This window comes from Dendropsophus ebraccatus, chromosome 3 (genome assembly GCF_027789765.1).
Source record: "Dendropsophus ebraccatus isolate aDenEbr1 chromosome 3, aDenEbr1.pat, whole genome shotgun sequence".
In the NCBI taxonomy this organism is placed as follows: domain Eukaryota; kingdom Metazoa; phylum Chordata; class Amphibia; order Anura; family Hylidae; genus Dendropsophus; species Dendropsophus ebraccatus.
This window is the reverse complement of record NC_091456.1, coordinates 22,603,013-22,629,780: the sequence shown is the minus strand read 5'-3', so window position 1 is coordinate 22,629,780 and position 26,768 is coordinate 22,603,013. Positions and strand designations below refer to the sequence as shown.

The 26,768-nt window shown below is 42.9% G+C and overlaps 1 protein-coding gene across 1 annotated transcript; it reads left to right on the top strand.

Annotated features, from left to right (window-relative positions):
- The first annotated feature begins 4,977 nt into the window (after window positions 1-4,977).
- UBE2L3 (ubiquitin conjugating enzyme E2 L3) lies at window positions 4,978-19,521 on the top strand. The gene is made up of 4 exons (XM_069964049.1): window positions 4,978-5,163; window positions 12,649-12,744; window positions 16,359-16,545; window positions 18,555-19,521. The coding sequence occupies exons 1-4, from the start codon at window positions 5,137-5,139 to the stop codon at window positions 18,707-18,709; spliced, it is 465 nt and encodes a 154-aa protein (XP_069820150.1). The 5' UTR covers window positions 4,978-5,136; the 3' UTR covers window positions 18,710-19,521.
- The last annotated feature ends 7,247 nt before the right edge of the window (window positions 19,522-26,768 follow it).

Below are 26,768 nucleotides of genomic sequence, written 5' to 3'. Positions count from 1 at the left end.
TCCCTGACGAAGTTCCGGTGGAACGTAACGCGTAGGGGCATCATGGGTAGCCACGGATCGCTCCTCTCCATTTGGTGATGTTCTTTGGATGGTTCTCAATTTTCGTTTGACACTTTTCATTGTACATTAGAATATTTTCTTCTATCACCATTTATTTGACACATACACAGTCACATACACGTATTCATAAATATTTTTTGTGTTTATCTTTTTTCATTACTAGGTTATATATGCATTGTGTTTTACCTATGAGAGTCAGTTGAGCTATATCATAGGACCGTGGCTTTACCCTGGGGGTACCCCATACCGTGTGGGTCCCACCATGTGTGTTTTTTCCTTTGGGAATTTTAATTGTTTTTAATGTGTAGGGATGTGTTGTTCCTCTGCCCGCCTTTGTGTCAGTACATGTTAATTTTCTATGTATTTCTAATAAATATTTTTTCATTATTTAATTAATCTTTTCTCTGGAGTGCTCCTTGATATCGCATACCCCTGTTTTTCTCTTGGTGTTTTGTATCTGTTTAGGTATGTGAGGTAGCACCCGTGAATTTATTACTTTTGGGTAGTGCATGCCCCAATTTTGGCTACAGATTTTAAAAATCGACGTACATCTCTTTTAATGTCTAGAAATTCAAGAGTGTGTACTTATGTGTGAGGTGAGATGGATATTCCAGTCATATTGAGTCATCCAGTTGATATTGAAATTGGAGATATACTGTTCCAGATCTGTATGGGAACCATTCCGACAATATCATCTATATAATGATACCATAGCGCTAGATCCGTGCCCAGCCTGGTTTTTCTCCCAGGCGGCCATAAACAGGTTTGCAAAACTTGGCGTGAACGTAGTGCCCATGGCGGTCCCAACTTGCTGCAAATAATAAAAGCATTCAAAATAAAAAAAATTATTGTGGGTAAGGATAAATCTAATCATGTTCAGAGTAAAATTCCTTTGTTCGGTGAGAATGTCTCCTTTTGTGAGGAAATGTTCAACTACTTTGATAAAGGGAAGAGACCTCTGAAGTGGCTATGATATGACTAGGGCACCATCTAAAATGTTCTAATATCTATAAGCGTAACATGTTTGTTATGTTTTCTTAAAGTGACTGTACCACCAGGCCCAGGCTGAAGCACTGGAGGCGGGCCGACCCACCCCCAGTGGGAAGAAACCCCCGCCCCTCCATGACGTGACTCCCTTAGAATCAATGGAACCCTATCATAACGGGGCTAGGGTTTCCTCCCACTAAGGGTGGGTCAGCCCGCCTCCAGTGCTTCAGCCTGGGCCTGGTGGTACAGTCACTTTAAGTGGCAGCAACATGTTAAAAATGTGTGAGTGCCGGATAACCCCTTTAACTGTTGGTGTTCCTTATAAACATCATAGCGCCATCTGTAAACAAACGGTTGCTTTGAATTGCTAAAAAGCTTAATTTTTTTGTTTCATCTCTTTGCAGAATATTTTCCCAGAAGGATTGTGGTTTGTCAAGGTGGTGGATCAGTCGTTCCTCTTTATTTTCATCAGCAATGGTTTCTTCCTTGGCCTTTGCCCAGAAAGCTCTGCTTGGTTTAGTGAGACTGTATTGAAACTGTTCCAGGGTGGCCTACTAGTTTTTGGATTTTTGATGTGGTGTTCCGCACAAGCCGCCCACCCCCCGGAAAGCTGCCGACACCCACCAAACCCCCACCCCCCTGGACAGGTTTCTGGACAGCAATATGTCTCCAGATCCCGTCACTGAAGTTTCTGTTACAAAACCAAACTAGGAAATAAGAGGCATTGTGACTGTTGGCAAGGTGACTCATCCCTGCCTACCTTCACTCCTGACGTATGCCACTGGGAAGGCATGCAGTGGCATATATTACTTAAAGGGTCCAGTTGTATAAAAAATGTATGTCACACTTATGTATGCTGCAACAACCTTCTGTACAGGTAGCACCGTGCTTCTATACAGAGGAAAACAAGGCTAAACAGAAACCAAAGGACACTGTTTTGGTTTCATGAGGTAGACAGAGCCCTATGGAAATGTTTACAGCATACACCTTAAACTGTTTTCTGAATAAACATGACATTTTTTATTTTATTTTAATGATGTTTTATTACCATTATTGTGTTAGTATTAGATCATGTGATTTACTGATTCCTTTCTGAATCACTTGTTTTTTTTAATGTTAAAGGGAATCTGTCACCTCCATATCAGGTATAGAGCTGCAGACACTGACAGACAGGTAAAAGGTAGATGAAACAGATGATGCCTTTTGAGAACATTTCATTCTAATTTGTTAAGCATTTTTTCATTCTAATTTTTGTATATTTTGTCCTTTGAAGGGGTGTGTAAACGAAATATACAAAAATTTGAACGAATAAATGCAACACATTACTGCAAGAAACAGTAGAACTCAGGCGTATGCCGTCAATTGACAGCATAACTCCAGAGTTCCAATATGTCTTGCATCAAGGCCCCCTACACATGTCCGTGTCAGTTTTTACTGTCAGGAAATCCTTCAGGAAGCTTCAGGAAACCATCAGGGATGCCTTCCGGATTTCCTTATCAGGAAAAAAAATGGTACCATTCAGAATTCAGGACGCTTTCCAGATGCACATCTGGAAAGCATCCAGAATTTCGGACACTCCTATAGTTTTTTATGGGGGCCTCTATAATGGAATTCCAGATAAAAATAGGCCAGGATCTATAATTCTGATTTGTGATTTGTGATTTGTTGCTATGGGCAGTTCACACCACATTCTATTTTATAGTGTTTGATAACTCTGGGCCTTAGTTTACACATGCCTTAAGGGTACAAACCCACTTGACGTATTTGCTGCGTGAATCAGTCTTAAAAATAAGCAGGCAAAACGCAGGTTGGCTTTATACGATTGTTCTGCATTAAAATACGCAATTGCGTATTTTTGAAGCGTGAAGCTTGTTGTTAACAACCTGTGCGAAAAACGCATGTAGCTTCACGCTTCAAAAATACGCAATTGCGTATTTTAATGCAGAACAATCGTATAAAGCCAACCTGCGTTTTGCCTGCTTATTTTTAAGACTGATTCACGCAGCAAATACGTCAAGTGGGTTTGTACCCTAAAGGTAAACTAGGTACCCTTCACTCTGTGTAAATGCACCTGTGTAAATGCTCAAGTCTCCCATTGATTTAAATGGGTTCATCACTTGAGTCGAGTACTCAAGCACTGAAAAATGCTCAACTCGCTTAACACTAATCGCCCTTTGTCTATGTTGATGGCCATTTGCAGAGTTCGAAAATTGCATTTTTCCTTGGAAGCTGAAGTGCAACAGAAGTCATGCTAAGCCACAGCATGCACATCTCTTCCCTCCCACACCCTCCCTTCCTTCTTTCTTTGGATTGAGACTTAGCCCTGTACGTCAATCACGTAGGGAGGGTTTGGGAGGGAAGAGGTTTGCATTCTCCTATGGCTCCCAGCATCCTGACGTCCTGTTCAGCTAATCGGTGCACTGTCCCACTGCAGTCACTGATTGGCTGAGCGGGACATCAGGGAGGCGGGAGCCACAGAGGCAAGCTAGAGCGCAGACCGGTAAAGTATTCACCAGGCCACTGCAGGTTAAGGGGGATGGTGCTTCACATACTCGCAGCGGTATGTAAACCTATTCAAACTGACAGTGCCGGAAATCATCGTGGATCTCGCAGCATGAAATCCGCTGCGATATGGTACATGTGAACCCACCTTAAAGGGTCATTGGTAAAATAAGATTGTAAATGGAAACTTGCTTGGTGATGTAGAGTAATATGGAAATATTCCTGATGGTCTAGGCTGAGAGGGCATTAAAAGGGTTAAATTACGTGAGAATAAAGTCTCCTTTTCCAAACACTTGTGAAGTTGATGACAATTTCATCCAAAGCAGTCACCTCTTGTGTGAAATTTCAAAGGGTTTTCCAGGTAGAAACCAGCATTAGCTCCTTTAACTGTTGGCCTGGGTTCAAACTGTGTTTTTGCTGTGTTTTTTTAATGTTTTTTGCAAAAAAAAAAAAAGATGTAAAACGGATGAAAAGAACGGATGAATTTGTGTACCTCAATTTTTCCACTGACTTCCATTACAAAAAAATAAAAAAATGGATCAAAAAATGGTTCAAAACGCATGTTTGTTTTTTTACACAAAAACTTGGCCATGTAAAAAAAAAAAAAAAATGCGTTTTGATCCTTTTTTTTTTTTTTTTTTTTTATAATGACAGTCAATGAAAAAACAGATCAAAACGGATGCACGCAAATTGCAAAACTGCTGTTTTTGTTTTTCTAATTTCAGCCCACAAATATTTTTCAACACTTTCTTGAAAAAAAAAAGAAGGGCGTCACAAAAAAGTACTGTTGGTCGCGCAAAAAACGAGCTCTGAGTCTGCATAAGGAAAATAAGAGTTCTGGCTGTTAGGTGAGGAGTTCCAAACGTGGAATAAAGCTGTTGGCTCCTAGCGTTTTTTTTACCATACTTTGTGTGCCATCCTCCTAGGAGGTATACAGGAGAAAACACTTATTCCAGCTGCTGTATGTTCTGCAGGAAGTGGTGTATTCTTTCCTGTCTGACACAGTGCTCTCTGCTGCCACCTCTGTCCATGTCAGGAACTGTCCAGAGTAGCAGCAAAACCTCTCCTGCTCTCCTGCCTAGAAAAAATACACCACTTCCTGCAGGACATATAGCAGCTGATAAATACTGGAAGACTTGAGATTTTTTTTTAAGTGCCAGTTGAAGTGATTTTTTTTTTTTTTTTGCTGGAGTACCCCTTTAAGTAATGAAAGTTGAGCTATGATGGGTTTACTATTAGACAGTAGTTGTTGAGCGTGTCCCAGTAATCCCCATGGTACGCTGACACACAAGATGACTGCTTTTCCATAACAACCAATCACAGCTCAGCTTACATACGCTAACGAGCTGTGGTAATATGAAAGCTGAGCTGTGATTGGTCGCTATGGAAGAACCCTAAGAGTTTTTCCTTATCCCTCACAGGGTGCCGTTATAACCGGGGGTAACGGGAGAGCACTGTGCCCGGCTGCTCAGCGTCTTGTGATAATTTCAGCTCCCCCATCGGTTGCTCGGTGACCCGGTCCGGGCGCACCAGGAAGTGCCGACCCTTTAGCAGCAATGCATTGTGGGAACTCCCCTCAGATCCAAGATGGCGGCCAGCAGGAGGCTGATGAAGGTAATGGGGGGCTAGGGCGGCTCTTTCATTCGGATAAGGCGGGTTTGCGGGTGTATACCGGGCTCCGGGCACCCTTCAGCCCTCGTGGGGAGAGTAAAGGCACCGACCAGCAGCAGAAGTGACCAGGAGGTCGGGCCTAGAAGCCCCGGCCTCACCCGCGCCGCCCGCCGAGCCCGGCACTCCCTGTTCCGCGTTGTGCGGGGAGTCACGGGAGCCGGCGGGGGAGACGGGGACACCGGAGCCGGGAGGTGGCGGGGGATGTGCGGGGGACATGAGGAGGAGGGAGGAGCGGGGCCCGGGCACCGGAGTGCGGCTGACAGCCCCTCAGGTGGTGCGGGACACCCGGCATTGTGTAATCCCCACCGGGGAGGCTGAGCCCGGGCACCGGGAGCCGGCGGGACACACGTCACACCGGGAGCCTTATACGTCTATAATGTACAGCCGCCGCTGATCGGATGCCGCGCTGCGGATTGTTCCTGTAGTTGTGGGGACTGTGGGCTGGTGTGAACAGGGCTCTAGTCTGCGTTATATCAGTATACAGGGTCCGGGCAGCCGGCTGGGGACAGGTATAGGAGGGCTCTGACTGCTGTATACCTCTCTATTGTGGGGGAGCTCCGCTCTTACATAGTCACTATGGGGGAGGAAAGTTTATTGGGGTTGTTTCCAGCAGTTCTCTCAGTCATAGATAAGACCGGTCAGCGGGGACGTCCTGTAACCCAGTCATGTCCAAAGCCCTGTCCATCAAGTGTCACATGGCGGGAAAAAAGACGCCTGGATGATGACATCATCTGATGATGACTTTTATTATCCTGGCTCTGATGACCTCATCTGTGTGATGACATGTGTCATCCTGGCTCTGATGACCTCATCTGTGTGATGACATGTGTCATCCTGGCTCTGATGACCTCATCTGTGTGATGACATGTGTCATCCTGGCTCTGATGACTTCATCTGTGTGATGACACGTGTCATCCCGAATCTAATTACATCATCTGTACGATTACACGTGTCATCCCGGCCCTGATGACATCATCAGTGTGATTACACGTGTCATCCCGGCCCTGATGACATCATCAGTATGACATGTCATCTCGACTCTGATGACATCATATGAATTTTGACACTTATCATCCAGACTTTGATGACAACATCTGTATGACGACACTTGTCATCTTGGCGCTGATGACATCTGTATGATGACACGTATCATCCTGGCTCTGATGACCTTATATGAATATTGACACTTTTCTTCCTGACTCTGATGACATGGTCTGATGATCTCATCTGAATGATGACAGGTGTCATCCTGGCTCTGATGACATCATCTGTATGGTGACAGGTGTCATCCTGGCTCTGATGTCACGATCTAGGTCAGACATGTCAAACTCAGGCCCTCCAGCTGTTACAAAACTACAATTCCCATCATGCCTGGACAGCCAAAGCTTTAGCTTTGGCTTTCCAGGCATGATGGGAATTGTAGTTCTGAAACAGCTGGAGGGCCTGAGTTTGACATGTCTGATCTAGGTTATGACACGTATTACCCTGGCTCTGACATCATTTGATGATCCGTATCATCCTTGCTCTGATGACATCGTCTGAATGATGTCACACATTTTTACACACTTTCTTGTGTCACTAAAAATTGCTGCTGTTCCCGCAAAAAACAAGCCCTGAGTCTGCATAAGGAAAGTAAGAGTTCTGGCTGCTAGAAGGTCAGCAGTTACAAACATGGCAAAAATTGCAATGCATTTGCAGCTCCTGAAGCATACTTTGTGTGCCGTCCTCCTAGGAGGTATATAGGAGAAAACATTTATTGTGGTGCAGAGGAAGAGCTGTGACTAGTAATTGCTCTCTGCCTGTCAAGGTGTTCTGCAGGAATGATTGACAGGCAAGGAGGCTTGTTAGAAGCCTTTTTACCTGTCAATCATCCCTGCAGAGCCTTTTTTGAGGCACCCGGAGCGGAGCTGCACAAAGTTCAAAGGAAGCAGGCTGATAAGCTGACCACCGAGCCTAGAGAAGTACTAGTTCTAATAAGATGTATTTTATTGTATACTATAACATTGATAATTAAGATTTTCACAAAATAACACACATTACAGAGTTATACAACTTTGTAATGTATGTTATGTTTGTGAATGGCCCCCTTCCTTGTGTTTCCCCCACCCACACTAGATCCGGAAGTGTAATGCTCTATACTCACCTGATCCATGTCGACCCCCGTCCGCCATCTTGTGACAATGATGTAATCTTCGGGCGGCCGGCCGAACCGCTCCGACCGTCCCTCGTGCCGGCTGCCCTCTGCCGCGTCATTAGCTGCGAAGATTACATCATTGTCACAAGATGGCGGACGGGGTCAACATGGATCAGGTAAGTATAGAGCACTACACTTCCCGGGGTGGCGTGGGTGGGGGGAAACAAGGTGAAGGGGGCCATTCACATACATAACATACCTTTATAATGTTGTATAACTTTGTAATGTGTGTTATTTAGTGAATAATTGTTTAACGCCGCACTACCCCTTTAAGGTGTGGTATTCTGGGTTGTCTGAATGCCCTAATATTGTGCCGCTAGTATACGTATAGGTTATATACAAGTCGGAGTATTCCATGATAGATAGTGTTGGAGAACTCTGGTAGGGCCAACCCAGGGTGGTAAGTTGAGCTAGAATACTTTTTCCATTGTTATTAAAAGGGCTATGCACAGGATAGGTGATGACTAGCTGATCAGTGGGGGCCCTACTAGTGGGATCCCTACCAGTCATGAGAACAGAGGTTCACTGTTCCCCAGGGAAACGGAGCTGAAGTTAGTAGTGTGGATAGCATGGGGTCGACCATGTGCATTTCCATTCACTTGGTGGGGAATGGACGTCTGTTCTCGTGATTGGTAGGGATCCCGGCAGTCAGACCTCCTGGGCAGCCAAAGCCATATCTTTGGTTGTCCTGGCATGATGGGAATTGTAGTTTTGCAACAGCTGGAGTGTCAAGGTTTGCCATCACTGATCTAGATCACTTTAACTATATAACTATGTACAGCAAAACCAGGTAAAAATCGGCACTGTCGGAATCGGTGCAGCGCTGCCGTTGGTGAGTATATAAAACTAATTTGAGCAGGGTTCATGATAAATTTGCTTTAAAAATTTGAGAGCTCCTGAGGTGTTTCCATCTGAACTAATATAGTTAAAAATTCATGCTTAGCCATGGTTTGGGGGACATGACAGTAATGTATACTTACCTGTCTTCTGCTGCCGCCAGATCCCGGGCCTGCCTGCTCTGTGCTGTCAGTGATTTCATACGGTAACATTCGAAGACGCACCACTACCACCAGAAATAGCTGCTCAGCATTTCCTATGGGAATGGAGCGTCAGTGGTGGTTATGAAAACCTGACAGCGGCGCAAAGCAAGCATCCTGGGGGCTGGATAGGTAAGTATACATTACTGTCAAGTCCCTGGCAGCATGACTAAGTTTGAACTTATCCCGGACAACCCCTTTACACATTTGGGCCCCATGAAGTTAAATATTTTTGCGAATACTTTTGTTTTGCAAACTTGCCTCCATATCCTGATATGCTTTGATATATATATAACATAGATATATTTGGGATATAGTGTGTATATAGGCTGCTGAAATTTATGGAAAACTTAAAAAGTTGCCGCTACAGTGACAATGTATCCTGAAAGTAGGTACCTGTCAGTTTTCTCGATTAACGTGCAATCCATTTGCTGCCGGAAGTTTGGGTATCCATGAAGACGACCATGCCAGGTTGGTAATGCGGATGTCCTCCATTGGATCAGAACGTGGGTCACATGCAGTACCTACCCGGCGAGGTCGTCGTCCATAGATATCCAGCATAATTTGTGGCAGGTACACTTTAAGTAGGAGCAGCGATGGTGATTTCCTTATCTCTGATTGTGTGACATAATATTCACTTCTCACAAAATGTAGGGCAGTTCTGTACTGACTAGGCACACCTGCCCTCACTAACACCACCACCACCAAGCTCAGCCAGACCGCTGCTCTTAGAGCAGACCAGTGGTTGGTAACCTAGACAACGAGCTGTCAACCACGGGAGGGAGCCGGCATATCAGAAGGGGGGCAAGTTTGCTAGGAGAATGTATTTGCAAAGTATTTGGCTTGAATTGCCCTACAAGTTTACCTATATTAGTCGAGATGGTAATACCCCTTTAATGTCACCCCATTAAAGCAGTTGTCAAGTTGCTAGGGGGGGGGAAAAAGCAATAAAAGGCCACAAATATTATAAAACAAAAATAATACTACTCGCGTCTTCAACTGAACGCTGATCCAGACAGATGCTCAGACAGTCCCCTGCCGCTCTGTTTGCAGGCTGGCAGCAATGACACGACTTCGCTTTGTGCCATGATGCCAGTAAGTATGGCATGTCATTACTGGCAGTTTGCAAACAAGAACTGGTGGGTGACTAACAGGGAATCTGCACCGGATCATTGGGATATTAGAGAGGTAAATAGATCTAACATAGTGGGTAAGAGGTATCAAAACATCATTAAGGGTATAAACACACACACCGTATACGCAGCGTATTTACTGCTGCGATATGCAGCAAATACGCAACAAATACGCAGCAGATTAGATCTAAATAACTGAACACAGCATCAAATCTGCACCATCAAATCTGCTGCAGATCTGCTGCGTATCTGCTGCGTATACGGTGTGTGTGTTTGTACCCTTAAGGCGGGTGTTACTAAAAAAAAAAAACTTCCCTATGTTTAGGTTATATGGGAAGCTCTCATGGGTGTTTCACGAATGTACAGCACATGTACTGCCCAGAGCAGCGGTCACTAAATAAACCAGTTCTACAATCTGCTCTTGGTTGCCTTAATTTTAGCACAGGAAATTCAAGCAGTTTTCTTGCTGTGCTATTATATGCATTTTGCAGCGAGTGTGTCATGCATAGCTTCCAGCTTAGGTAGATTTTTCTCGGTTTGAGGGGCCTACACCAGCACACCCTGAGGGCACTATCCTATCTTCTGACTCTTCTGTACTTGATGTATGCAGGTTCAAGCTAGTAAGCAACAGAGATAAAAATGAAACCTATTAAATACAGTATTTGAGGAAGCCAAACTCAAGAAATATGCGAGGCCCTTTATTTTTTTTGAACTCTCAGCATATCAAGTTAGAAAAGAAGAAAATACTCATTACTCACTAAAACGTTATTATAATTCCATTAAAAACACAGAAGTTTAGTTGCAATGCAATTATAATACAGTTTATGATTTTAAGAACGTGTGTGGGTATATTCTTTATTTGTATCCAAGTTATGATTCCCAGTGGTCTCGGGTAGTGTATGAGGAATAATGTGTCATGGGACAGTATGGTATCAGGTAGTGTATGAGGAATAATGGACAGTATGGTATCAGGTAGTGTATGAGGAATAATGTGTCATGGGACAGTATGGTATCAGGTAGTGTATGAGGAATAATGTGTCAAGGGAGAGTATAGTATCAGGTAGTGTATGAGGAATAATGTGTCAGTATGGGACAGTATGGTCTCAGGTAATAGTTTAATTTGTCTATTTTTGGGAAATAGATGAATAGTACATTTTTATGCTTGATCTGCCACAATGTTTAGGTGAGTGGTATATGTAAAAGTAAAGTTTCCATGCAGATTATTACCCAGAGCCTCACACTCCGAAGGCTCGCCTCCTCTCTATAATGCTTCACTCTGCCATTTCCTCTCCTGATACAATCACCCAAACATCCACATGAAGAAGAAAAAAACGTGATTGATCAGGTGAGATGATTGATCAGATGAGGCAGACTTCTTCCATCACTACATGGTCCAGTGCTGATGCCCACATGTCCTATGTAGGTAACTTTGTGGTGGTCACCATGGGCACTGTGACCAGTCTGCGGCTACAGAAATGTGCAGTTTTTATGGAGTTCAAGAACTGATTGTTCACTTGCTGCATAATCTATCCCACCCCATTCCTATCAAGATTTTTGCTGAACAAGTTGTTCTTTATATTGGTGCCATTTTTTTTTTACATTTACTTTTTGTTTAGTTTTTTTTTTTTTTTTTGTCCTACAAGGGAACTTTGACAGGGATCAACAGATCACTGGTATAATACACTACTTATCTAGGCAGGCAGTGTACCCTGCCATGGTGCAGGCATGACCAGGTGAAACATAACAAAACAATTAAAGCCCACACATTCATACTTGTTCACACTATGCAATTTGCACACAACCATGGCTAACAGTAATTACAAAACAGAAAATGCTGCAGCAAAGAGCAAGTGCCATATAACATTTTAGTTTAAAAAAAAAATTAAAAAAAAATTGGAAAGTCTTTAGAAAAATCTTTTGAAAAAAATGAGGTTCTTACCAGACGGTTTGATCAAACTGAATGTACCAACTAGCCACGTTAAGGTGTCCTCAGAAAGTTGGACCTACACTAACAATGGCCTCTCTCGGACTATAAGTCTACATATCTGGGCATATAGAGGTAACATAACTCTGTGTAGCACACCTGCAGGAGCTGGGTGAAGTGCACGGCTATAAAGAGGGAGCCACCCCCCACACACATGTAAAACAAAACAATTAAAGCCCAAACATTCATACTTGTTCACACACAAACACACACACACACACCGTATAAGCATCAGATACGCAGCAGATTTGATGGTGCAGATTTGCTGTGTTCAGTTGTTTAGATATAATCTGCTGCGTATCGCAGAAGAAAATATGCTGCGTATACGGTGTGTGTGTGTGTGTGTGTAGGTCCAACTCTCTGAGGACACCTTAACGTGGTGAGTTGGTACATTCAGTTTGATCAAACCGTCTGCTAAGAACCTCATTTTTTTTCTAAGGACTTTACAAAATTAAAAAAAAACAACAAAAACTAAAATGTTATATGGCCCTTGCTCTTTGCTGCAGCATTTTCTGTTTTGCAGGCATGACCAGGTACACACTGTAGACACCCATGGCAGGCACGGACCATCATGTCACCAGGAGGCCAATTGGTACAACGGATTCCTTATATGTAATATATATGGGGGTTATTCTACCAGGCGGAGGTTTCTCTACCCCTGGCGGTTAAAGCAGGAACCTGGCTGTCATAACCCTGCACAGGAGACCCACCCCACTGTATCTTGGAAACCTGGGCTAGTCATGAATTTTTAGCTTCTTTTTGGCTACCTTTCTTCCTGCTGCGGAATATGAAACTAAAAGAATAGAGGTTCTAACTAGATAGGTATGTGTAATGTGTTAGCTATAAGATTTTTCTCTTTAACCCAACTAGGACACCAACCTATAAACCAACTCGCTTTCCTTACGGTTGCATTTTGGGCACGCTCCAGTACGTTCAGGTCGCTGTGGGGTTTTTGGGAGAGTGAGGCCATAGGTGGCGGGATGAATTATCTTTTACTGAGACTCCCTCCAATTTTCATTGATCACTGACTGATTGATCTTACTATGCTCCTTCTTCATTCATTTATTTACTTAATTTTAGGAGCTTGAAGAGATCCGCAAATCTGGGATGAAAAATTTCCGTAATATACTGGTTGATGAAGCCAATCTACTGACCTGGCAGGGGCTCATAGTTCCAGTAAGTATATAGTGATGAGTGATTTTGTATATATCTATGTTGTTTGTTTGTGTGTGTGTGTATACATAACATAACACTCTGGACTACTATGTTACCTGTCAGACTACAGGGAAAATGCTGAGCTCTTCATGGGACAGGTGCTTCGTATTTTGGGGTCCTGTATTATATATGGTAGACCTTGACCCTATTACAGTAAGGCCGGTCAAAAATCTATTTTAACAATAGCTAAATAAGTCTCGAAAACTGTCCCATAGAAGTCAACAGGGTCAGCTCCTCTCTATTGTGCCAATATCCACAGGTCTTGCTGTATCATATGTCTGTATTTTGCTGTAATTTTACATGCGTGTTACTGTTCTTGTGAATTACTCAGCAAAACAATGGACGTAAAAGTTTAAAGTGTACCTGTCACTACAGCCGCTGCCAGATCAGTGGTGAATTTTTGTGGTATTCTGGAAGTTCGGGTACCTATGACAAGGAAAAACTAGGTCAAGCAGATTTCCGTCAATGCGTGTTTTGTTGTTATGGATACCTGAACTTTCGGACTGCGAGAGAAATTTATCGCTGATCCAGCAACACCTGTAGTGACAGGTACACTTTAATTCATAGCATCTGCTTATACACAGAAGTTAAAGCATTATTCTAGAAGCTTCAGAGTTGAGGATGTCTGGTTTCCAGTGGTCCACGTTATGAGCATCATCCTGAAGCCTTTTGAGCAATGAAAATGTTACATCATGGATTTGCGTTTTATATTTTAGAGCAGGTGATATAAAAGCTGCCTGTCTCTCTTATTCTATGTATTCAGGTGCCCTGCAGTGCTGCTTGTATCGGTGTAGTAATACATTGTAATATTATTGTGCGTGCAGTTCTATAGTTGTGTAGACATGGCAGCGCTAGGGTCATGCAAAGCAAAAGACTTAGCTGGCAAATAAATGATGCAAGTAAACCCTATCCTGATTCTTGAGACAGTGTATTATTGTAATTGAAAATGGAGTGCTCTTCTATTATATATTCATCAGGCAGCTGTGCAGTTGTTACCTGGGGGCATTTATTTTTAGGTGTAATTTCCCTAGTTTATATCCTGCATTACGAATATATAATAGGAATAAACTCATTCATGGCCTCTTCCTATTTTCTGCTCTATGGAGCATTCGGAGTTGTCCCTGTAGCCCATAGTGGCCTCAAGATGCTGCTGAAGGCAATGATCTTTCACTGCTATCTAAGGCTGGGTTCACACTATGTTTTTTTTTTTTTTTTTTTTTTTTTCAAAACTATTAAAAAAACGGATGCATTTGTGTGCATCTGTTTTTCCTTTTTTTCACTGACTTTCTATATAAAAAAAATTCTATTTTTTTTTTTAATGGACGCAAAAATGAGGTCGACTACGTTTTTGTGTACGTTAAAAAAAACTGGTCTGTTTTGATCCATTTTTTTTTTTTTAATGGAAGTCAATAGAAAAACGGATCGAAACAGATGCACAGAAATGCATCCGTTTTTTTGAAGGGGAAAAAAAAACGGATTCCAAAAACGTAGTGTGAACCCAGCCTAAGGGATATTTTAGAAATTACAATTTTAAGGCATACCCCTTGGACAGTGTTTACTAACCAGTTCCTCCAGGATCCCTGGGGCTGAGGGGTTCCTTACCGGACGGTGAAACAAAGACCTGTTGCTTTTATAATAGAAATTTTAGCCCACTCAAAGAATCTCTGAAAACAGTAAGAATATCAGAGCCAAATCTTTGCTCTTCACTTTTTAAACATTTCGTTATGTTTTGGCCTTGTGCTAAAATAAAATAAAAAACACAGCAAGGCAAATACAGGTAAGTAAACAGATTTATGGAAATCAGAAGCCATCAAGCAGTACAGCACTGTTGTAGAGTAAGGCCCCATTCACACGTCCGTGTCAGTTTTAACTGTCAGGAAATCCTGATCAGGAGGCCTCAAATCTTATCAGGAAAGTATCTGGATTTCCTGACAGTAATCCGTTTTTACCATCAGGAAAAACCTTCAGGATTTCCTGATGAGATAATATGGTCTAGTATGCCAACATAAATCACAGGTACCCACACAGCCCCTAGTGTACCTGGATGGCCACAGGCAGCAGAACTACAACTCCCATCATGGCCTGTCAGCAAGACATGGTGGGAGTTGTACTTCTGCAACCTGGATGGCCACAGGCTGCAGAACTACAACTCCCATCATAACCTGTCAGCAAGACATGGTGGGAGTTGTAGTTCTGCAACCTGGATGGCCACAGGCTGCAGAACTACAACTCCCATCATGGCCTGCCAGCAGAGCCATGATGGGAGTTGTACTTCTGCAACCTGGATGGCCACAGGCTGCAGAACTACAACTCCCATCATGACCTGTCAGCAGGACATGGTGGGAGTTGAACGGACACCCTTCCGGAAAAATCTGGAAGGGTGTCCGTGTCTAATGTTAGCCTATGAGTCCGGAAATCCGGACAGATTTTCCGGACGTGTGAAGGGGGCCTAATACACCACGTTTTTTTGGTGGCAGGGATGGCATTATGGGTTCTCCATGAGTACATACATTTTTTAGGATTTCCCTGTAGTGATTCGCTTGGGAATCACTGCCTTAGGGATAGGTCTGCTTTAATTTGCCATTGAGGTTGCGTTATTAAAACTTTTAACAGAATGATAAATTTGATATTGGCTCTGCGACTGTGAGCAGGGCATATGGGGCAGAGGTGAGGCGGACAACTTCAGCCAGTGGTAGGCAAGAAAGGACAGTCTCTAGACCCTTGGTGATATCCACTATATGTGTTAAGCTATGTATGCTCTAGAGTTATAGAATGGACTCTGTAACTAGACACTTGGCTAAGCTGTCAGGGTTCCAGTCAGCCCCCCCTGCTACCCAGCTTTGTGGGGGTGATTGGTTGTAATGGTAACTGAAGGCTTCTGTGGCCGCCATGTGAAATCTACTATTAGGTGAGGTTCACATCTGAGGCACTGACACGTTGGGAAACTTGTCAAAATGATGCTGAGGTATCCCTGCTCAGATCAGCACTGGCCACATTGATTTCAATGGGCCGAGCATAGTCAGCTAGTGAATACGTTTGGGTCATTCTCCGATTGTTTACATTTTTGCTTGGACTGAAGCGTGGATTGCAGCACATTTTACTCCGACGTCCCCCTATCACGTCTTCGGTTCCCTTGCTAAACGCTCTGGCTGCCGCTTTTGAGACTGACTTGTCTCAACAGTAACAGTCAGTCCCTGACTAAAGCGAGACAACGCTGCACCCAGTGATTACCCCTTTAAGAATTTGCTAGACATGCAGTTTCCTTATGTAAAAAATTTTTTTTGTCATTTTTAACGTTAACCAAATAAAATAAAATAGAGAATCACTGTAAGTTTGGAGGGGGGGGGGGGGAATCTAATTTTACTTTTATTACTTCATTGCCCATCCTTGCTTCTCTGTGTGATCGGTGAGACCTCCACTAATGACACATTAATGGCTTCACCCATCAGAAGAGCTTATAGAAAAGAATTCTCCTTGGCTACTTGTACACACTGGTCACTCTGTTTGTGTATTAGATGTAAATGATTTGTGTATAAAACATTCCCAATATGATCTATTCTTTTGTATCGCACCAGGACAATCCTCCATATGACAAAGGAGCATTTCGGATTGAAATCAACTTTCCTGCAGAATATCCATTCAAGCCACCCAAGATAACCTTCAAAACCAAAATCTACCACCCGAACGTTGATGAGAAGGGCCAGGTATGCCTGCCGGTGATCAGTGCTGAAAACTGGAAACCAGCAACTAAAACTGACCAAGGTAATAATTGTTCAATGCAGTGCGGTTGCATTTTTTTTTTTTTTTGACTTGCCAGTTTTAGCAATTTAAAAATGATGGTGAAATTACTAGAGTTGGCCAGCTCTAGCAACATATGGCCGCTTATGGCCAGCTACCGTGCAAAGGTAGTGTGTGTTTTTAGTTGCTTCCAGTCATACTTGGCCATACATACCCTCCTCCCTCCAAGAACAGCAAAAAACATCTCTGCACTCGGGCTGGAGTCACACACAGCAGTTTTTTGGAAAATCTACGTCAGGAGTGGATTCAAAAAGTATGATAAATATAGAGGAAGGGCTTATACTTCACCTTCACTTCTGGCTTTGGCTTAGAAACTGCGGTGGCAGTTTTCCAAAAAAAACTGCTGTGTGTGACTCCGAAAATAAGACCTAACTTCATTATGCAGGCTTTTTGGAAATATAAGCTCTAGTTACAGTCAGCTGGCCAGATCCCTGACACTGGGTGGCTGAGCATCAGCCAATCAGTGCCAGACTTCTTAAGCTCCACCCCCACCTGCTTACTTACAAGCTGAAGGCAAGACAGGAGGGGTAAGAAGATGCACAGTAGGGGGACCTAAATATATAGGGGGATGGATGGTATGTGGGCAACTACAGAGAAGGGAGGGAAGTATACAGTATGGGGACTAACTACAGAGGGATGATGTATACAATATGGGTGAAGAACTACAGAGGGGGAGGGAGGTATATAGTATGGGGGCCCTACTGCAGAGGGTGGGTGTATATAATATAGGGGAACAACTACAGAAGGAAGAGGGAGGAGGCTTAACTACTGTAACACATTATAGTGGTCCTGTCAGTAGCTTTTTGCTGACTAAAGTAAAACAGTGTACAATATGGCTGCTAAATCAGGAGATATAATGCTTAAGAAATAATTATTATTATTTCTTTTTTAATTTGTCTTTTTAGTACTGCTGACAACTCTGCTTTTGGTTTTAAATTTATTGTAGAAATAATAAAGGGAACTATGAAACAATACACAAAAACAGTGATGGGTGAAGTTAAACATTGTGCTTAAAGCATTTGTGTAATTTGTATTAATGTTGCTCAGACATGAACTGAGACCTGCCGTGATTGTGAATTATAACCAGAGGAAGTGTGCGACCGCACGCCTTTCTCCCTGATCAGCTGCCTAATCCAACTGATTACAGGAGTTGGTCTTTATTATAGTCTATGGAGCCCGACTCATATAACCAGTCAGATTGGGTGGCCGGTTGGGGAGGGAATTGCACGTTTACACCTATCGGATCCGCAGCAGATTTGACGCTGCGAGTTAGCAGCGAAATCCAATGCGGATCCAGTACTGTGAATTTGAATGGGTCCCATACACGCAGCGTGTATGGGACCCGGCCCCTTTAACCCCCGTGCCGTTGGCCGAAAGTCTGCCCGTCCGCAGCCTCGGCCCCCCATCCGCCTGCACCGCCGGCCGCCCCGAGCATACATTACCAGCTCGGTGCCACGGCTGTGTGAAGCTCCCGGCTCCCTTCACACCTCTTCAGCCAATCAGTGCACGGCAGCCCTGATTGGCTGAAGAGGAGAGAGGGGATCCGGGAGCCTGAAGCAAGCCGCGGCACTGAGCTGGTAATGTATGCTCTGGGTGGCCGGTGGTGCAGGCGGACAGGGGTGCGGGGTGTGGACGGGCAGGTTTTCGGCCGGCGGCGCGGGGGGTTAAAGGGGCCGGGTCCCATACACGCAGCGGTTCCGCTGCGTCTATGGGTCCCATTCAAATTCACAGTACTGGATCCGCAGCGGATTTCGCTGCTAACTTGCAGCGTCAAACCCGCTGCGGATCTGGTAGGTGTGAACGTACCCTTAGGGTTATTTTATTTCTTCTTTATTGTGCAGAGTTAATAAGAATGTGTATTTGGTACTTGTGTGTTATGTTATGGTTGGTGCTATGTTATGGTTGGTGCTGTGTTTGTAGAACACCCTTTTCTGCAGTAGTTTCACACTTTCTTTTCCTTTTTCACAATCTAGTCATCCAGTCTCTCATTGCCCTGGTCAACGATCCCCAACCAGAGCACCCACTGCGTGCAGATCTAGCGGAAGAATACTCAAAGGACCGTAAAAAATTCTGTAAGAATGCTGAAGAGTTTACAAAGAAATACGGAGAGAAGCGGCCTGTGGACTAGATATTGAGGCCTAGCGCCAGAGGAAAACACACACAAAATACAAACACAAATTCAAAAAGCGCAACTGAAGAATTGGAGTCAGTGAGTTCAGAATCCCCTCCTTCACCTTTACCCTGAAAATACACACGAGGCAGGACTCCGCGGGAACACGGATAAGAGGCGCAGCGTCAACCCGCGGCTTTCGCTAAACTCTACTTTAAAACTGTTAGAGGAGGATTAAAAATGTGTGAAATTGGGAGTGCAGTTCTGCTGTCTGTGTAAAAAAAATAATCACTTTTTTCATTCTTAATTGAAGAAAATGTTTTTTCTTTTTCATTTACCGTATTAAGAAATAAATTACACACAAAACTCAGAGGTTTTTTTTTTAATACCCATAGGGTTACACTGTAGCATTGCTTAGGGTTTTTTTTTTTTTTCATTTTAGTAATATTCCTGTCATCTAATTTTGAACACTCCCAGGCGAAGGTCCTTTATCTGTTAGGTTTTAGTCTGCTGTCACCACCCCTCCCATTAGCAGTCTTCTCTGTGTCAGATATGTCTTCTGAATTTCTGACATTGGAGGGATTCCATAATCATGGCCCATACAAACCCACCAAAGGGAGGGGGATTGTCGAACATTCGGCTCTTAGTTTTCCTTTCAGTGTTGCACTGTGCTTTGTGGGACTTGGTAAGTTCTCCTTCAGTTTGTAACATAAAGAATATTAAATAAAAAAGAAAGAAAAAAAAAAAACCTTAAAACTGTTGGAAATGAGCCCGTTCTTCTGTAATTCTGCCGGATGTTGAGATTATGTTTATTAAAGGGGTAAACCAAACTGCCCTCTTGTGACTCCGTTTTTCAGATCTAACTGACGTCTTTAGAGCTTGTCTTATATATTTAACAAAGTGATAACATGTTCATGGGGTTTTTATGGTTGTTGGCTAAAAAAAAGTGTACTTAAAGGAGAAGTCCGGTGAAAATTTTTATTAAAGTATTGCCCCCCAAAAGCTATACAAATCACCAATATACACTACTTACGGGAAATGCTTATAAAGAGCTTTTTTTTCTCTGCACCTACTACTGAATCAAGGCTTCACTTCCTGGATAACATGGTGATGTCACTTCCTGGATAACATGGTGATGTCACGACCCGGCTCCCAGAGCTGTGTGGGCTGTGGCTGCTGGAGAGGATGATGGCAGGGGGACACTGAGGGACACTGAGCACTGGAGGGACACTGAGCATCCCTCTGCCATCATCCTCTCCAGCAGCCACAGCCCGCACAGCTCTGGGAGTCGGGTCGTGACATCACCATTTTATCCAGGAAGTGACATCATGTTATCCAGGAAGTGAAGCCTTGATGCAGTAGTAAGTGCAGGGAAAAAACACTTTATAAGCACTTCCCAGAGTAAGTATATATTGGAGATTTATATAACTTTTGGAGGGCAATACAATACTTAAATAAAAAAATTTGCTGGACTTTTCCTTTAAATAGCAAATCACCTCTTCAATCCCTAACCAATCCAGAGCAGATGCTCCAGTGGCCCCTTTGTTTAGGCTCCAAGCAATGAAGTGCCTTACCAGTGCCTGATTGCCTCTGAGATCATATGCTGGACTTAAAGCAAATGTACTGTTAGGTAAGGCAATTAAGGCAATTTTTTTTTTTACATTACCCAGTCAGTGCAGGGATCCCCATGGCGTGTTTTTTTTTGTTTTTTGTTTTTTTAAATGCCACCTGTTTCCCGTGCTCTGCACCATTTTGTTCTTGTGCACTGGAGGCGGGTCCAGCACCCCCAGTGTCGTGATATCCCCTCTCCTCAGTGACTCCCCTCTAGTAGAATCACCAGGACCACCACAGAGGAAAGGGATATCGTCACACTGACATTCGCTTTAATGGCATCGCCACAGAGCATTCAGTGGAGGATTGAAGAGGTGAATACATTTCCTGTTTGAGGCTTTTTTTTTCTTACAATTTTTGACATGGTCTACTGAAGCAGATAATGTGGTCGGCACTAGGCTTATAGTCCAGTGCATGTGAAAGCAGAAGAAAACTCAGCCCTCAGAAGTATGCCTCACAGAAAACAAGCTTTATTCAGCAGATGCTGGACACAGAGCGGCTCAACAACATGCAGAGCCGCAACATTTCCAGTGTTTGCTGACTAAGGGTACATTCACACATCTGTATTTTCTGTCAGTTTACTTGTATGGCCCCGTTCACATGTCTATAGGTTTTTACAGGTCTTTGATCCTGGTTGCAAAAAAAAAAAAAGCATGGATCACCATTCACCTATAAATGAGTCTGGATACGGATCATAGCAGTCTGCAATTGCACATAGTGCCATCCATAGCTGCGGGGCCACGGACAGCAGTGCGGACTTTGATGTACCATTCCAGGTGCTGGGTTTTCTACCGTCTACTTTGATTATAGATTTGGACGGGGGTAGTAATTTTACTGATTTGGGTCAGATGCTGAAACATGTTTTTTTCCCTAATCTACTTCTCTACTTCTGTTTTCTTTTTTTTTTAGTCATTTTTGTATATTGAGGTCAGCCATCTTGCTTCAACTGTTTTGAAAGTTGTTATCCAGTGAAAATCATTTTCTTTTAAATCAACTGGTTTGAGAAAGTTATATAGATTTGTTATTTACTTCTATTTAAAAATCTCCAGTTTTCCCGTACTTATCAGCTGCTGTATGTCCTGCAGGAAAGGTTTTCTTTTCGGTCTGACACGGTGCTCTCTGCTGACATCTCCGTCCAGAGCAGTAGCAAATCCCCTTAGGAAATCCATCCTGATATGGACAGTTCCTGTCTCGGACAGAGGGGGCAACAGAGAGCACTGTGTCAGACTGGAAAGAAAACATTTCCTGCAGGAAATTCAGCTGCTGATAAGTACTAAAAGACTTCAGATTTTTAAACAGAAGTATATTAAAAATGTATATAACTTTCTGAAACCAGCTCATTTGAAAGAAAAAGATTTTCGCTGGTGTACCCCTTTAACAGTCTGTAGAGTTTTACTTTGCAGCATGTCCCATAGACACGGAACAATAGACAGAAGTTGCCCCATTGACATGAATGGGAATTGTTACTGGGCATGCTCTGTGACCTTTGAAGAGGGCATTCCACAGTGAAGGAAGGGGGTGCTGAGCTGGGAGCTTTGTTTATTGTTTGTAGGGTTTTTTCTTTTAATATTATGATGTCACCTTCAGCTGTAATTCTGCACTGATCACTTTAGCAATCTCCTATTAGCAGCACAGACAGAACACGAAGTCTCAGCTTAGTTTTAGACTTGGTGGTGAGAATGGAAACTGCAAGATTTCTGAATTATTTTCAAATATACAAAGTTAAATGGAAAATTAAAAGAAATTTTTTAAAAAATCCTTAAATATGTTTAACATAGAAACCTGATTTAAAGTGTCACTGTCGTTAAAATTTTTATTGCAGAATAGTACAGGCGATTTTAGGAAAATTTGTAATTGGGTTTATTAGCCGAAAAATGAATTTTTATCATGAAAAAGCAGTTCAAAGCTCTCCCCCCTGTCTTCATGGTTTTCCTATGGAGAGAGAAAGTAAAAGCAGCAAAACAAGACAACAAAGAGTTAATTTACATTCACATCGTGGGCTCTCTCCTCTGACAGTCACCACCTCTCTGACCTCTAATTAGGGCTCTGAATAGCTCCCCCCCAGCAATCCTTTGTTCTCAGCTGCAGCTAATCTCCCCCTCCCCTCTTTATAGACCAGACAGATCGAGATTTCCTGATTCTGAGCAGTGGATGACAGAAAGGAGAGGAGGGGGGAACCTGGGAAAAGGCTTTTTAAATGCAGATAATGGCAGATTTGCCTAATAAACTCAATTACAAAGTTTCTTAAAATCACCTGTACTATTGATTTCTGCAAAAAAAATTTAACGACAGTGACTCTTTAAGCAATAGGTAATTTTCCTATTACCTGTTCGATAGATACAAATGAGGCTGTTGTCATCTGCATCTAAGGTTTTATCAGGAACCTCCACTGCAGATTCCATACAAAATACAAGACACTTATTTTGAACCTCAAAAAAAATCAGTTTTTACTAGCAAAATGGGCCTGAAACTTTTACACCTTGTTCCTGGCATTTAGGCCATTTTTGGTTTTTTTTTAAATCTGTTTTATCTTTTTTTTTTGTCCATTGATGGCTAGTAGCTTTTAAGGGCCTGGTGTCAAAGTTATACAGATTTGTAAATTCTATTAAAAAAAAACAAAAAAACAACACCTCATTTCCTGCTCACAAAGTCTACAGTAAGAGAAAACCAAGTTCCATTTAACAGAGACATCTCAATGCTTTGTTTCATAGATTTTGAGTTCCCTCACGTTGTCCTTTTTAATCCAAGCACTAGGGTTCCGGTGGGTTTGTTTTTCAGCCCCGCTTTGTAGGAAACCAGATGATCGTACATCATACAAAATAAGAATATCCTCCGGAGTAGCCCTTTAAGGGTATTTATAGCATTCAGTTAGCTTTCTCTTCAGTTTTTAAGTTCAGATTTTTGCTATTTTGAGGGGAAACAAACTTTCAGCACAGCTATGTAAATTTTCTTTAAAATAATTCCCGTTTTTCTGAATCAAACTGGATCATTATATAAAAAATATTCTGCATTTTCAATAACTTTTTTGCGGTCCCTGCTTTTTTCAAGATCTGTTTGCATTATGTAATAGAAAACAAGAGACTCAAGAACCAAGGGGGCGTTTCCCAACACCGCAAAAGTCCAGAATTAGCCAGCCCACCTCCTGGGCTTTTGCTGTGCTAGGACACCCCCCTGGGCACTTAAGCCTCTTACAATTGGACTAGTGACGAGTCTGCTTTAACTTTATAAAGGGTCGGCCAACCCCTTGATTCATTGTATAATAAATTCTGAACCTTTCTAAGGTGTGTTCTAAGTGAGCCCTCTTGGGTCCTTTTGTTAAGCTGCATATATGTGACAAAATCTACACCAAGGCAAGGTTCCTGGACATCTGCTAGAAAATGGAATATTTTCCAGGACTCCCTAGGGCTGCATCCAACTTCTTCAGGCACTGGTACTCAAATGCCAAGCGATGGGTCTTGAGCTTGCTCAGATAGTCCTCATCTCTAGAAGGGAACTATTTGTGGTGGCCATGAGTGCGGTTCCATACGACACGTTTGCAGTTTTTCATGTAACTGGATGAAAGGGCACATCCATCAAACTTTTTGGAAAAGTAAATAATTTTTATTGTTTCAGGCAAAGGGTAATATAGATATAGAAAACCTTTATTATGCAGCCTATCAGGCAGCAATATCAGCATTTTACATTATAACAGTTGGTATTGTGAACGTTGTGCTTGATAATGGCTGCTATTAGAGAAAAAAAAAAAAAAAGTTAAATATTTATACAGATAATTTAAATTAAGTTTTAATTTGCAGTCCATACTAATCATACATACATCAGCACGCACAAGTACCGAATCTGGGGGGATGGGGCAGGAGGAGACACGCTGGAGCAGTTTCTGCCCCTCAAGAATTATGGAAAAAGGAATTTATAGTTTTGTGTTTGCCAAATCTTGATGCTTCAAAAGTAGTTACTAGAGATGAGCGAACCGGGTTCAGGTTCGAGTCGATCCAAACCCGAACGTTTGGTATTTGATTAGCGGTGGCTGCTGAACTTGGATAAAGCTCTAAGGTTGTCTGGAAAACATGGATACAGCCAATGACTATATCCATGTTTTCCACATAGCCTTAGGGCTTTATCCAACTTCAGCAGCCACCGCTAATCAAATGCCGAAAGTTTGGGTTCGGATGGACTCGAGCATGCTCCAGGTTCGCTCATCTCTAGTAGTTACCAATTCAACCATTAAGTGACCTGCATTATCCTCTTGCACCAATGTATGAGGAGCAGCAGGTTCTTGGCTGATTAAGATAGAAAAACTTCTGCTCCAAGAGCTGAGATTGGAGGAATATTCTATTCCAGTCAATTAACCATTAGTTCACAAAAGAAAATTTCTTTCAAATAAACTGTTGCCAGAAAAGTGATGGACTTGTTTTTGTTTTTTTTTTACATCTAGTCAAATGGTGTATTCTTTCCAGCTTGGAGAGCAGGAGAGGTTTTCTATGGGGATTTGCTACTTGTCTGGACAGTTCCTGACATGGACAGGAGAGAGCAGCAGAGAACACTGTCAGACTGGAAAGAATACACCACTTCCTGCAGGACATACAGCAGCTGATAAGTACTGGAAGACTTGCTTTATGCAGTCGCGTTCATGCGCTGTTGCTAAAAACCTCTGATCTTTGAGTACAGCTCTCCAGCATCTTCATAGAGGATAAATGGAGTTGCTGATCACTTGCCGACCCGTGGCTTCATTCAAAGCAAAGGAGACAGGGCACAGAGGTTGGACCCCCTGCGATTTCATACCCTATCCTATAGATAGGGGACTGGTAAAAGTTAAATCGGAAAACCCCTTTAACAGTGCACAAAAAACACTAGATGCAAAGTACAGAGAGCCTGGGGGGGGGGGGGACATTGGCTGGAGCCATTGCATGACAACAAACAATCTTACAAAATAATAAGGCACATTTGTAAGAAGGAACAAGTAGCAAAAACCATGCTGAAAAAAAGAGGGAGCAAGAATATGGTGGTTGATATACTAGTTGGCACAAGGCTTGGGAAATCTCCAACATGGATTTTTTGTTGGATAAAATACACCATAAAGTGAAGGATATATGTTCTACTGAACCGCTGCATCACTGATAAATTCTGCATAGAATCTGCAGACAATGAGGGAGATTTATCAGACATGGTGTAAAGTGAAACTGGCTCAGTTGCCCCTAGCAACCAATCAGATTCCACCTTTCATTCCTCACAGAGTCTTTGGCTCAGTTGCCCCTAGCAACCAATCAGATTCCACCTTTCATTTTCCAGTTTCACTTTACACCATGTATGATAAATCTCCCCCAATTTCCGCAAACAGATCATTCTTTGCTAAAGAGGTCGTCTTGGATAGAACAAAATGATCCACAGGATAAGATACCGATAGTGTTGAGCGAACCTGTCAAAATGCTCTACTTCTGCAGCTTTATCCACACTGGAACGCTATATTTGATTTCCTGCAGCTGCAGAAGTTGGATGCCACCCTAGGAAGCCCAGAAAATATGGATATAGCCATAGGCCATAAGCTGTCTCCATGTCTTCCTGGCAGCCCTAGAAGCAATCCAACTTCTGCCGCTGCAGGAAATCAAACACAGCGTTTGACTTCGGATAAAGTTGCAGAAGCAGAACATTTTGGCAGGATCGCTCAACACTAGCGATCAATAATTGATCATCAGGAATACAGTGAGAATGATGCCAGGAGCAGTTGGCTCTGTTCCCTGTACAGCTGTGGCATCAAGGAAGTGAATAGGAGCCGAGGCAGCAGAATATTGGTGCCACCGCTACACAGGGAACAGGGCCACCTGCTTCTAGCACTGTTCTCACTGTAGTCCTGACTATCAGTTATTAAAGGAGAAGTCCGGCGAAAATATTTATTAAAGTATTGTATTGCCCCCAAAAGTTATACCAATCACCAATATACATTTATTACGGTAAATGCTTATAAAGGGCTTTTCTCCCTGCACTTACTACTGCATCAAGGCTTCACTTCCTGGATAACATGGTGATGTCACTTCCCGGATAACATGGTGATGTCACTTCCCGGATAACATGGTGATGTCACTTCCCGGATAACATGGTGATGTCACTTCCCGGATAACATGGTGATGTCACTTCCCGGATAACATGGTGATGTCACAACCCGACTCCCAGAGCTGTGCGGGCTGTGGCTGCTAGAGAGGATGCTGGCAGGGGACACTGAGGGACACAGGGCACTGGAGGGACACTGAGCATCCCTCTGCCATCATCCTCTCCAGCAGCAACAGCCCGCACAGCTCTGGGAGTCAGGTCAGGACATCATCATGTTATCCAGGAAGTGACATCACCGTGTTATCCAGGAAGTGATGCAGTAGTAAGTGCAGGGAAAAAAGCACTTTATAAGCATTTCCTGTAATACGTGTATATTGGTGATTTGTATAACTTTTGGGGGGCAATACAATACTTTAATAACATT

Excerpts from the sequence above, each read along its gene's own strand:
- UBE2L3 (XM_069964049.1), top strand. The coding sequence starts at position 5,137 with ATGGCGGCCAGCAGGAGGCTGATGAAG. Across the intron at positions 5,164-12,648 it reads CCAGCAGGAGGCTGATGAAG|GAGCTTGAAGAGATCCGCAA; the intron begins GTAATGGGGGGC and ends ACTTAATTTTAG. Across the intron at positions 16,546-18,554 it reads AGCAACTAAAACTGACCAAG|TCATCCAGTCTCTCATTGCC; the intron begins GTAATAATTGTT and ends TTCACAATCTAG.